Source organism: Prunus mume, linkage group LG1 (genome assembly GCF_029339155.1).
Source record: "Prunus mume cultivar Tortuosa linkage group LG1, ASM2933915v1, whole genome shotgun sequence".
In the NCBI taxonomy this organism is placed as follows: domain Eukaryota; kingdom Viridiplantae; phylum Streptophyta; class Magnoliopsida; order Rosales; family Rosaceae; genus Prunus; species Prunus mume.
The window spans coordinates 26,061,080-26,073,554 of record NC_142698.1 but is presented as its reverse complement, the minus strand read 5'-3'; the positions used below and the strand labels follow the sequence as shown (position 1 = coordinate 26,073,554).

General features: G+C 37.7%; 1 protein-coding gene and 1 pseudogene across 2 annotated transcripts; both read right to left on the bottom strand.

Annotated features, from left to right (window-relative positions):
* Positions 1-490: 490 nt before the first annotated feature.
* On the bottom strand, positions 491-5,547 carry LOC103322883 (disease resistance protein RPV1-like; annotated as a pseudogene). The gene is made up of 5 exons (XR_016125347.1): positions 5,102-5,547; positions 3,820-4,760; positions 1,549-3,295; positions 782-1,464; positions 491-627 (listed from the first exon to the last, which is right to left on the bottom strand). The product of XR_016125347.1 is annotated as a disease resistance protein RPV1-like (transcript).
* Positions 5,548-6,515: 968 nt separating this feature from the next.
* Positions 6,516-11,288, bottom strand: LOC107881624 (disease resistance protein RPV1-like). Its single transcript, XM_089044901.1, has 6 exons — positions 10,669-11,288; positions 9,172-10,279; positions 8,748-9,083; positions 7,710-8,618; positions 6,906-7,572; positions 6,516-6,759 (listed from the first exon to the last, which is right to left on the bottom strand). Exons 1-6 carry the CDS (start codon positions 11,175-11,177, stop codon positions 6,626-6,628), a joined length of 3,663 nt encoding a protein of 1,220 aa, XP_088901027.1. The 5' UTR covers positions 11,178-11,288; the 3' UTR covers positions 6,516-6,625.
* Between the last annotated feature and the right edge of the window lie 1,187 nt (positions 11,289-12,475).

Sequence of the window (12,475 nt, the reverse complement as noted above, 5' to 3'; positions counted from 1 at the left end):
CGCCCAAGCCATATTGTGCGCGGGGCAACTTTTTGCCTTGGTTTCGACATTGCAGTTTCGATTGGCGCCATGCGTTGCGTTGGGCCCTGCCGAGGGAGGGCTTGGTCAAATGTATGACTTTTTAGTGTAAAATATTTACAGGAAATGGGTTCTGTGGGTTTCACAAAGGCGTTAACATATATGTATACCAAATATTGTTTTTCGCTCATATTTTAACGAGAAGCAAGATTGAAAACGACCATAAAGAAAAAAAAGCAAGATTGAAACTCATCTTTCAATGATATTCCAAAATTGTATTTGTATTGTATTCTCCAACAGATTGTCTGACCTTGATTGATGATTTTCTTCATGTCGAGCAAATGCCTCCCTCCTTTGACACTTGCTGTCCGCTTTCTCAGGTGTAGTTACCCTATAAGACTGGTAACTACATGTACTCTTGCGTTCAAGGATAAACACAACATAAAAAACCCAATCATACATGCCTATAATCCTAAGTTGCACAACTTGCCAGTAGTGTATTGTCGTAGAGGACACGTAACATGAACAGGACATGATACGTGCGCAGCCTACTTTGTGGTTCAACCTTTTGGATTTTGTTCTGGACACCTTGTTGCAGCACTTGTTTGTCTGTTCATCAAAATGAAAATTAATGCCAGAGCCAGAACGTGGATCAGAGCAAAACTTTTGATATGAATGTGGATCTAAATTGCATATAAATGAGAGAGAGAGAGAGAGAGAGAGAGACACACACACACACACACACACACACACACACACACACCTGTTTCTTCATCAGAGTAGTGTGAGTCCCCATCCCCAAATATGTCATCAAACAAATCCGACTCCCTCCAATGCCCAAATGTCAATGTTCTCCTTGATAATGGTCCATTGGAGAGAGTATGTTCTTGGTATCATCTCAAATTCTGGCAAACGTCCAAAAACAATAGACAGAAAAGAAGGAACTGCGTTGTCTTCTTGTTGGGCAATCATAATCATCATCTTCTCTTGATCTTGGTGTTGCTCGTGTACACGCTGGATGCCCCACTCAGTTACTTGAAACAAAGATCTCATGAACATTGAAACTATGACTTGGTCACCACCTTTCAGTTCATTCCCCAAACTCCAATGGCTTAAGAATATCATGTCTTCTCCTAAATCTGGAAAGCCGATTAAGGACGGGTCATAGATCCACTTCATTCCCGTGCTCTTATTATGGACTTTGGTGACTATTGGACTAATTTTGTCACAACTATAACCAGGATCTAAATCACCATCATTGACTGTATATACAGAGAAGATATTCAAGCCTCGAATCCTGAGGTTAGAACAAGGCATAGTAAAAGATATTGAACAAGAGCCTCTATTTTTATGGCTGAATTGTCCTGGCACCACATTCACAGGAAGAAAAGTGCTGATTATACCATATTCATATAGTACCGAATATACGCATGCCATAGAAATCAAAACATTGGTCAAATCTTATGTTGCATGTGATATATATATGAGAGAGAGAGAGAGAGAGAGAGAGAGAATCACCTGGATGTGATACTTATAGACCTCATCAAATATGCTATTCCTGCTTGGGAATAACATTCGAATGGTAATTCCCTTGAATTTCAAGTTGCATAAACCCAAAAGTTTGATAGTTTCTGCATCACATCTTGCAATGGGTACAAACTTGTACAAGTATTCAATCTCAACTAGCTTGGGGTTTTGCATGCTAAGAAATTCTATAGGTACACACAAACTTGATTGAAATGTTATTCTTTCCAACAAACTGCAATCAACCACAGCGAAATTTTTTACTCTTAGTAGCCCTTCAAGTGTTTGGAGACTATAGCACTGGGTAATAACGAGTCGAACAAGCCCCCTAAGACCTCGGACGCAATGTGGTAGGCCACGAATTGGATTTTTGCTTAGGCCTAAGAATTCTAATGAGTGTAGGTGACCAAAATCCTTGGGAAAAGCCTCATCAGAAAGACTGCAACTCCTGATGTTTAAATGTGCTAAACAACGTGGTAAGAAAGACCACAAACTTTCTGGATTTCTCCCTATGCGTGGTTTGACCTTTCCAGTGGTAAGAAAGACCACATTTGGATAAATTTGGATAAGCAAGCAGCAATATATATAGGCCCCAAAAGGAAAAAATGCATGCATATACATAAGAAGAGAATGATTCGTACACTCTTTTCTCTCAATACATTGAAGGAATCCGTATCATTCCATAATCTACTACACTTCTCAGGCTCCTTTGATTCTAGGTGAACAATTTCTCTTCCCATGTCACAGATCATTTGATGCATACTCTCCTTCTGATTTTCATCAACTGTTACCAAGCATCTATCCAGAAGATTTTCAATGCCAACAATTGTGAAGAAATCACATCCATCTAGTACTCTAACAATATAATCTTTTCTCTTTCTGACAAAGAAGCATGCAAGTGAAGGAATAAATTTTGGTCATGGGGGTTATCCTGTACAGTGTTGTAGCTTATTCTGAGTCTTTGGAGGATTTCATTATTTGGAATAGCTTTTAATTTCTCTAGTGCACTTTTCCATACATCTATAGTTCGTCCAAATTGAGAAGATCCTAAAACTTGAAGAGCTAATGGAAGTCCTTTGCATCCGTCTGCTATCATCTCTAAAAGTTTCATGTAATCTTCACATGGATGGGCTTGTCCAAAAGCATGCCAACTGAAGAGTTCCAGTGATTCATTGGCTTTCAGAGTTTCAACGTTGTAAACTTTGCAAGTAGAGAGTTCATGATCCCTTAGCAACCCTGCATACCTAGTTGTTATGATTATTTTACTATGTGGTTAAAACCAATCTAGCATCCGAAATATTGATTTTATTTGGTGCATATCATCCACATCATCGAGAACAAGAAGAACTCTTTTAGAGATTATGGCATCTCTAATCTTATTTATTCCCTCACTAACACTATGTATTTTCACTTCTCTTCCACTTAAAATATGATAAAGAAATTGAAGTTGTAGTTGCACTAAACGATTGGGTTGTCTTGAAGTTTCTCTGACATCTTCAAGGAAACAACTTCCTTCAAATTTTCTAAGTCTAAATTATAAACAAATTTCACAATGGTAGTCTTTCCAATTCCGCCAATCCCATTAACTAAAATTATACCATCATCAGCTGATCCATCATTTAACCATGAATTAATATATTTGACTCGAGAATCAATTCCAATCGGGTAGGATGCAACTATAAAGGGTGTGTGCATGCGACTTAGTTTTTCGTCAACCACTTTAACAATTTGCTTGACAAACTTTGACTCGTACCTAAGAATTGCAATCAAATTGAAAAATAAGTAACATTTATAACATGTCATGATATCAAATAATTAAATTACAAAGTCTCATGCAAATAACATATCAAAGTTTTCAAATAATGTACTAGGAACAATGGGATTATCAATATATGATATTGGGGATAGAAAAATAGCACATACTATTGAAAATTTAACTGATAGTGTAATACAATGTGTGTAAATGGGGAATCTAATGACTAGGGATCATTGAACTATAATTTGCTTTTGATCTCATTTAAAGTGATTGTCATCGTATCAGGCACCTTGACTTAATTATATATGTTGTAGAAGTTTTTTAAATTCAACTTTGAATTATTAATTAGCCTTTCATTCTTCCATCATAATGATAGAAGTATACTACTCTTTAGTCCTTTTAGACGTATTCAGTATTTTGGAGACACAGGAATATCAGCAGAGTTGATGAATTATAATATCTAATTCAAGTTATAAAAAAAATAAATTGAATAAAAAATGGAATAGTTGGAATGAAGTTACCCATTCGCTTGGTTTTGTAAGACCATCCCTGCTAGATCTGCAACTTCTCTTAGTGCTGCCCTCCATTGTTTGACCTTGTTTGGTGGTTGCTGATTTTCTTCATGCCTAGCAAATGCTTCTCCAACACTTCCTGTTTGGTGCCTCATGTGGGAAGGATCAACGTTGTAGAAGACTGGTAAGACTACATGGTCTGAGATCCTCTTCTCTTCTGTTTGAGGATCAAGACAAGCTCGTCAAGGTACCATCTGGAAGACGGGTAGTCTTTTGAAAATACAATGACAGAACTTCGTGACTATTGGATGGCTTTCTCAAATGCTGGCTTAATATCTTCTCCTCTCTCAAGTTCTTCTTCATTCCGGAATGTGGGACAGCCTTTCTCCACAAAGGCTGTGTAGAGATGGTCGGTAAAAGCCCTTCGAGTGTCTTTGCCTCTGAAACTCAAGAACACATGACAACAACATCGAGAGGGAGAAGAACTGGAAGAGGAGGCTTCTTGTTCCCTAAATCGAGCCATGATCACAGAAAATAGTAAATCATTTTTTAATTGCTTGGTGTCTCTGAGTCTGAGTGGAATTTAAGGCTACCTCTTGAGTTACTACTTCATATATGGCCAAGATACCGTGTAAAGGAGGTGGTGAATGTCTTGGTCAAGCAAATAAATGAAGGACAGTGTTACCGCTTGTTTCTATTAGTCATAAATCACACAACTGCAAAGGAAAATAAAAGACAAAAGCACAAATGGTAGCTGGTAAGAGTGGTCGTGGAGTGGCCAGTTTTGCCTATCTTAGTGATAAGTTAAACAAAGAGCTGTCTTTTTCTTCCTTTGCATTTGGCAATATGAAAATCAAAGGCGATAAAAATTAAAAATGAAGTTTATTAATTGACATTTTAAATTTACCTTTTTGGTGATACCATTTTCAATGCACGAGATATATAAAGGACTACAAAAAAAATATATCATTAGATAATATAAAGTAAATTTAGGTTTTAGCCATAAATAGTTATTAAAGATAGTTATTAGGAATCGCCCACGTCTTCTTAAACATAAAACTTCTCTTTTTTGCTTCTATTTGAAGTGATTTATGCTTTCTAAAGTTGACCTGTTAAACCTTGAATCACACCACCCAAGTAAGCACACCACAAGGTACTTAAAAATTAAAATATCATGATCAACTTGAAACACACTTTGATCCTTTATAAACATATAATTTGAGTTCATGTAATTTCCCGCCACAAACATGTACTGCACCACACTACGCATCTAGAGTTTGAACAAACATACCTCAAAGGTGTTAGGGAGTCAGGCCGAATAAAAAACAATCTCTCTGGGACATTACGTCGAACAAGTTAAGGCCCGGAGGTTGAAACAGCACAAAGCACCTCAGGTTGAACGGCAAGTTGACAACCTATCAACAGAAAGGGAAAAAGAAAAAAAAAAACTTTGAGTTAATCACTAGACACTAAATAAAATAAAACTCTTTGCTTATTTGAATTCTTTGTTCTGATAATGGAAAAGTGTTTGATATTACGTTGTGTATGGATAAAAAGTCAAGCACAAGTAAAAAAACATGGAGGAGCTATAGGGAGGAGCTCCTGCTCCTCATGCTTGAGGAACGGAGCATTCCCCTTCAAAATTAGCCGCAATGACGGAGATTAAGGATGAAACCCGATTTTTTGGGGCGTCATCTGATGTTGGCGAGGGTTGATGACGGTGGCAGTGTACGAAATTATTTAATAGCTGTGGGCCCAATCTTTATGTAGGAAATGGGTGTCATCTCATCTTTGTGTTGAATTGTTGTTTTTATATTTTCCATTTTAAATACGATTTAAAAAAAAAAAAAAAAAAAAAAGGTTACAAAGGCATTTACAGAAATGTAATTGTGCTCTAATAAAAAAGTATTTGTTACTCAAGTCAAAGTAATGGATTGAACCCGAGGAAGCACAAAAGTTAACTGTTTTGTCATAAAAAGAGCCAAACTTTACGATAAAAATTTACATATCCCGTATTCAATTATATCCGTCACGTGAAATTCTTATAATGCGTGACAAAACGTAATTGGTTCGAAATATCAAAATAGTGTTATCCCATTATATACAAGTTATTCTCCAACTTCACAACACTGGCAGTTCCAGTAAAGGCCAAGTATAAGCTATTGCCCCCCATTTATATTTTTTTCCCCTCTTCCACCTTAAGCATAATGTTGTTAATGCTATATAAGACATTTTTTTTACATAAAAAATGAATTAGCCCCACAATTAGAAGAACTTTTAGTGAATGTACATGTACAACAAAATAATTAGGCCAGGATTTGTTTGAGCATGGAGACGTTTCTTCAACCGAAGAATTTGACACACGGAATGTCTCTGATGATGAGCTCTTTTGAGAGCTTCATGGTGCCGGAGAAGGAAGCGTTTCCATTTGAGAGGACCATGACAAGTTTTTTCTCGATTTACGTGCATGTGCTTCCAGGGTATAAGCTCAAGGTATCTAGCACCTCTTCCTTAATGGACGCCAAATCCCCAGTCAGGTAGTACAAGGCATGTTAAATCATATAATTTTTTTGTCATGCATATGAACTTTGATACCTTGTCAGTCATGCATATGAACCTCGTTCTTTTTGTCCTTTTGGTTCCATATGTTTTTCTTTCATTTTCCTTCTTTTTATACCAAATTACACCAGAAAATAAGCTCATCATAGCGCAAGGAAAAAGAAAGTGGGATTGAGAACCTGGCAGAGGAAAAAGAATCCCAAAGGCGACAGAACTCAACTACAACAAATTCATGGATAGCTTATGGCCTCTTCTCTCACGACTGAGTTCCAAAAAGGCAACTGCGTAAAACTACATTGTCGTACAGGACATCTACCGCCAACATGGAAAACACAAAGTATCTATTGTTCCCGGCGTCCCTCGTTGTTGCAAGCGGCAGTGCTTGTTCCTCTGTTGAAAATGCAGTTGGCAGAAGATTAGTCGACATAGAAGAGAGGAGAACTTTCGATAGATATACGAACGTGGATTCGCTCAACATAAACAAACACAATAAAACTTGTGTTGAATGAATATAAATGAGAGAAATGCATGCCCACCTTGTTGATCAGAGTCCCCAAATATGTCATTAAACAAAACCGAATCCCTCCAACGAGTAAACGTCAGTGCTCTCCTTGATTGTGGTCCGTGCGACAGGAAGTATGTTCTTGACATCACCTCGAATTCTGGCGAACGTCCAAAAATGACACATGGAAAACAAACTGGACACTCATCATCATCATTGTCATCGTCGTCATGTTGGGTCCTTATCATCCTGATAGTCTCTTGATCTTGCTCGTGCACAAGCTGGGCGCCCCACTCCTTCAGCTGAAAGACAGATCTCATGAACATGGAAACTGTGACTTGGTCGCCACCTTTCAATAATTGATTCCCCATCTTCCAATGGCTTAAGAATATCATGTCTTCTCCAGGATCTGGAATGCCGAAGCATGATGGGTCATAGATCCACTTCATTCCCGTGCTTTTGTTGCTAACTTTGATTATTATTGGACTAATTATCTCACAACTGTAACCAGCATAAGAACCACTACCAGAACATGTATATATAGAGAAGACATTCAAGCCTCGAATCCTGAAAGTAGAAGTAGAAGTAGAAGAAGGCACACTAAAAGATATTGACCAAGACTTTCTACTTGTATAGCTGAAGTGGCCTGGCACCACATTCCCAGGAAGAAATGTGCTGAATATACCAGATTCATAAAGTCCCTATATATAGATATGTAAGCCAGTATTAGTCAAATAGCATCTTCCTTGTGATATTGTTGTGTGTGTGTGTCTATGTGTGTCTATATAGATATATATATATATGTATGTATGTATACGAGAGAGAGAAAGAGAAGCACCTGGATGGGATACCTTCTGATCCAATCCAGCTTCGTACTCTCAACTGCACGGCGCAACTCCACTGTGATCCTACATGGGAAGATCATCAAAACGGTTTCCATGGATTCCAAGTACTTGGACAAACCCAAAAGATCGAGCATTTCTACATCACAATTTCCAAGGGGTTCTAACTTGTACATGTATTCAATCTCAACTAAGTTCGGGTTACTAATGCTAAGCACTTCAAACGGTGTGAATCCAAACAAACTTGATTGAAATGTTACTTTTTCCAACAATGCACAATCAAACACACCAAAATATCTTGCCCTTGGTAGCCCTACAAGCGTTTTGAGCCTCTTGCAATTTGAAAAAAGAAGTTGATCAAGTCGTGTAACACCTCGGATGCAATCTGGTAGGCCAGAGATTGGATTGTCGCTTAGATCTAATAGTTCTAATGAGGGTAGGTTACCAATATCTTTGGGAAAAGCCTCATCAGAAAGATTGCAGCTCTTGAGCTTTAATTGTGTTAAACTACTTGGTAAAGAAGCCCAAAAAGTTTCTGGATTTCTCCTCAGGCATGATTTGACGTTTCCAGTGGTGGTCAGAACTTGAGTTACCTTTAGCACTTTAAGAGATTCCATGTTCCTCAGCTCCTTCGGAAACTCATTTAGACTTGAGCATCCAGATACAATAAGTGTATCAACTGATTTTAGCATAAATAAATTCTTTGGAAGTTTCCTAATCTTTTTGCAATCTTTCATATTCAAGTAATTGAGTCTCTTTAGGTTTCCAATGGATTCATGAACATCAACCAAGCTCGCACAATCTTTAAGAATCAGTCTTTCTAAATTGGGGGCCAGTGAGAAGTTACCGATTTCAGTGAGGCTAAGAGAATGACTTAGATCAAGGGTCTTCAACGAGGGAAGGTGCTGTGGAAAAACAAAATGAAAGATTGTGTGAAGTTAAATCTGACAAATGCAAAATTAAACATAAGATTAACAAAAGAAAATGGATAAGCATGGAGTATGATGCATTTATTCCCACCAAGGATAGGATACCTTTCTTCCCTTCTTTAAAACTTGTCTCAAGTTTTTTTTCCGGTTAAAGACTTGTCTCAAGTTACTATGATGCATTTCAAGATAAACCAAGCACTCCAAAGGAATTTCACTAGGTAATGATTTCGATGGAAATTCAAGCCAACACAACCATCTTAATCCTTTTGGAAATTCCTCATAACATCCATTGAGTCGTACATGACAAAGCTGAAGTAGTTCTAGTTTGGACATCCTTGAAAATGCGTTAGTTTCCAAGACCACCTCATTCGTATTGCCTGAAGGAGTGTTTACCGAGAGCATACGCATGTTCAAGGCAAGACCTTCAATTGTTTCTGTACCCTGAAAAAAAAAACAGTTGGATAAGTAACCAGCAAGGATATATGCATGTGCAAGAAAAATCGCATCTTGAGAGAAGAATCTTTCTTACACTCTTTTCCTTTAATACATCAAAAGAATCCTTATCACGCCATAATCTACTACGTTTTCCAGGTGCCTTTGATTCTAGCCGAACAATTTCTCTTCCCATGTCCCAAATCATTTGATGCATCTTCACGTTGTTTTCATCATCAATTGTTACCAAACATCTATTCACAAGATTTTCAATGCCAACAATTGTGAAGAAATTACATCCATCCAGTATTCTAACAACATAATCTTTCCCTTGTCCAACAAAAAAACATGCAATATGGAGGAATAAATTTTGGTCATCAGGGTTATCCTGTAAAGCGTCGTAGCTTATTCTGAGTTTTTTGATGATTTGATTGTCTGGAATAGTTTTTAATTTCTCCAATGTACTTTCCCAAACATCTATACGTTGTCCTGATAGTGATGAACCCAAAACTTGAAGAGCTAACGGGAGTCCTCCACATTGATCTTCTACCCTTTTCGACAGACTAATGTAACCTTCAATTGGGTGGTCCTGGCCAAACGCATGCCAGCTGAAGAGTTGTAATGATTCATCCACATCCAAAGTTTCAACATCATAAACTTTGCTTTTAGCTACTTGATGACCCCTTAATAATCCCGCACACCTAGTTGTTATCATGATTTTACTTCCAGGGCAAAACCAATCTTGCATAAAAAATATTGCATCTATCTGGTCCATATGATCAACATCATCAAGAACAAGAAGAACTGTTTTAGAGATTATGGCATCTCTAATCTTTTTTACTCCCTCATTGACACTATGTATTTTCACTTCTCTTCCACTCATAATGTGGTGAAGGAATTGTATCTGTAGGTGAACTAAACCATTGGGTTGGTTTGAAATTTCCCTGACATCTTCAAGAAAACAACTTCGTTCAAATCTCCTAAAGTTTACGTTGTAAGCAAATTTGGCAAGGGTTGTCTTTCCAATTCCCCCAACTCCATTAATTAAAAGTATTCCAACATCGGTTGATCCATCCTGTAACCATGAATTAATAGTTTCAACTCGAGAATCAATTCCAATCGGGTAGGGTGCGATAGCAAAGGGCGTGCGACTGAGTTTGTTGTCAATCACTTTAATAATTTGCATGATAAACTTTGATTCGTACCTATCAATTGCAACAAGATTGAAAAATAAATCATGTTTAATTAATTAACATTTCATGCATGATTTCAAACAGTTAAATTACAAACTCTCGTGCAAATAACAAGCCAAAGTTATCAGATATGCTGAAACAATGGGACGAAAACTGAAAGAATTATACTGATATTAATTAACACATGATATTCATTAGAAATTTTAACCACTAGTGTAATATGTGTGTGTGAAAATAATTATGTGCGCAGAGTTGATGAATTTTTTAAATAAGAAAAGCTTCAAATTATATATCTAAAAGTTAAACCCTACAGGACAGGACTAGTGAATTGAACTTAACATCATCAAAGTGCATGGCTTGAATTTAAATAAGAAATGAACAGCTAGTTTGAATGAAGTTACCCATCAGCGTGGTTTTGTAAGACCATCCCGGATAGATCTGCAACTTCTCTCAGTGCTGCCCGCCATTGTTTGACCTTGTTCGTTGATAGCTGATTTTCTTCGTGCCTAGCAAATGCTTCTGCAACACATCCTGTCTGGTTCCTCACGTGGGAAGGATCAACGTCATAGAAGACAGGTAAAACTACGTGTTCCGAGATCCTCTTCTGCCCAAGGATGAAGACAAGCTCGTCAAGGCACCATCTGGACGACGAGTAGTCTTTTGAAAATACAATGACAGAACTACGTGACTGTTGGATGGCTTTCTTCAATTCCGGCTTAATATCTACTCCTCTCTCAAGTTCTTCATCATCCCGGAACGTGTTAAAGCCTTTCTCCACACAAGCTGTATAGAGATGGTCGGTAAAATTCTTTCGAGTGTCTTCGCCTCTGAAACTCAAGAACACGTCATAACAGCATGGAGAAGGAGAAGAAGTGGAAGAGGAGGCTTCTTGGTGCCTAAATCGAGCCATGATCACTGAAAATACTTTACCACCTCTTAATTGCTGGTGTCTAAGCCTTGTTCACCCAAAATATAGATCTTGAGTTTCCTACTTCGGATATTGCAAAGATACCGTGTAAAGAAGGAGGTTGGTGAAGCAAATAAATTATAGATGTAGCCGCCCCTTTCTCTTAGTCATCCATCACTCAATTGCTAAGGAAATAAAAGAGACATCCCTTTTCTAGAAGCACAAATGGTAGCTGTTAAAAGTGGCAGTGGAGGGGCCAGATTATTTTGCCTTTCTTCGTTTGCATTTGGCAATATGAAAATTTAAGGGGATTAAAAATTGAAAAGGAAGAATATACTCACCACGGCAAGTTGGCAAACCTACAAACAAAAATAAGTTGATCAAGCCCCGTGAGACCTCGGATGCAATCTGGCAGGCCACAAATTAGATTGTTATCAAAATCTTTGGGTTGTATGATATTTTCAATTTGCATCCTCAATTTTATTTTATTTGAAAAATTAAGTACACGAACTAATTTTACTGCAAATTTCCCCCTTACCGTCTAAATTTCAATTTTTATTTAATTTGCCATTATATGTGAGGGCAAATTGGTCATTTTATATGTTGAAATAATATATCATAAAAAATTAATAAACAGAGGGCCACCTATTCATCTCTTTCCCTTTTGTTGTAATTAAAAATACAGAGGGGAGGAGGGGAGCTCGAATGGGAAAGGGAGAAAGAGAGGGGGGAAGAGAGAGATGGAGAAAAGGGAGGGTGGCTTGACGTGGTGGTCATGGGGGAGAAGAAAATGGGTGGTTGCGGGGGTTATGGGTTCGGTGTGGAGGGTGCTGTGGGTGAAAAAACATCTGGGTTCGTTTGGGGGGGTGGGTCTGTGATAGAAGACTGGTAAGACTACATGGTCTGAGATTCTCTTCTGTTCAAGGATCTAGACAAGCTCGTCAAGGCACCATCTGGAAGACGCATAGTCTTTTGAAAATAAAATGACAGAACTTCGTGACTGTTGGATGGCTTTCTCAAAATTTGGCTTAATATCTTCCCCTCTCTCAAGTTCTTCTTCATCTCGGAACGTGGAGAAGCCTTTGTCCACAAAGGCTGCGTAGAGATGGTCGGTAAAAGTCTTACGGCTGTAGAAATCTTATAGCCGTGCGGCTATACTGTTATAATTTCTATTTATAGTATAGCCTCCCGGCGATACTTTTCAAATTTCTATTTATAATAATTAAATAATATGTAGCCTTATTTAATTACTTTCCTTAGTAATTTTTTTAAATTATTATTTATTTAGTGAATAATTAGTA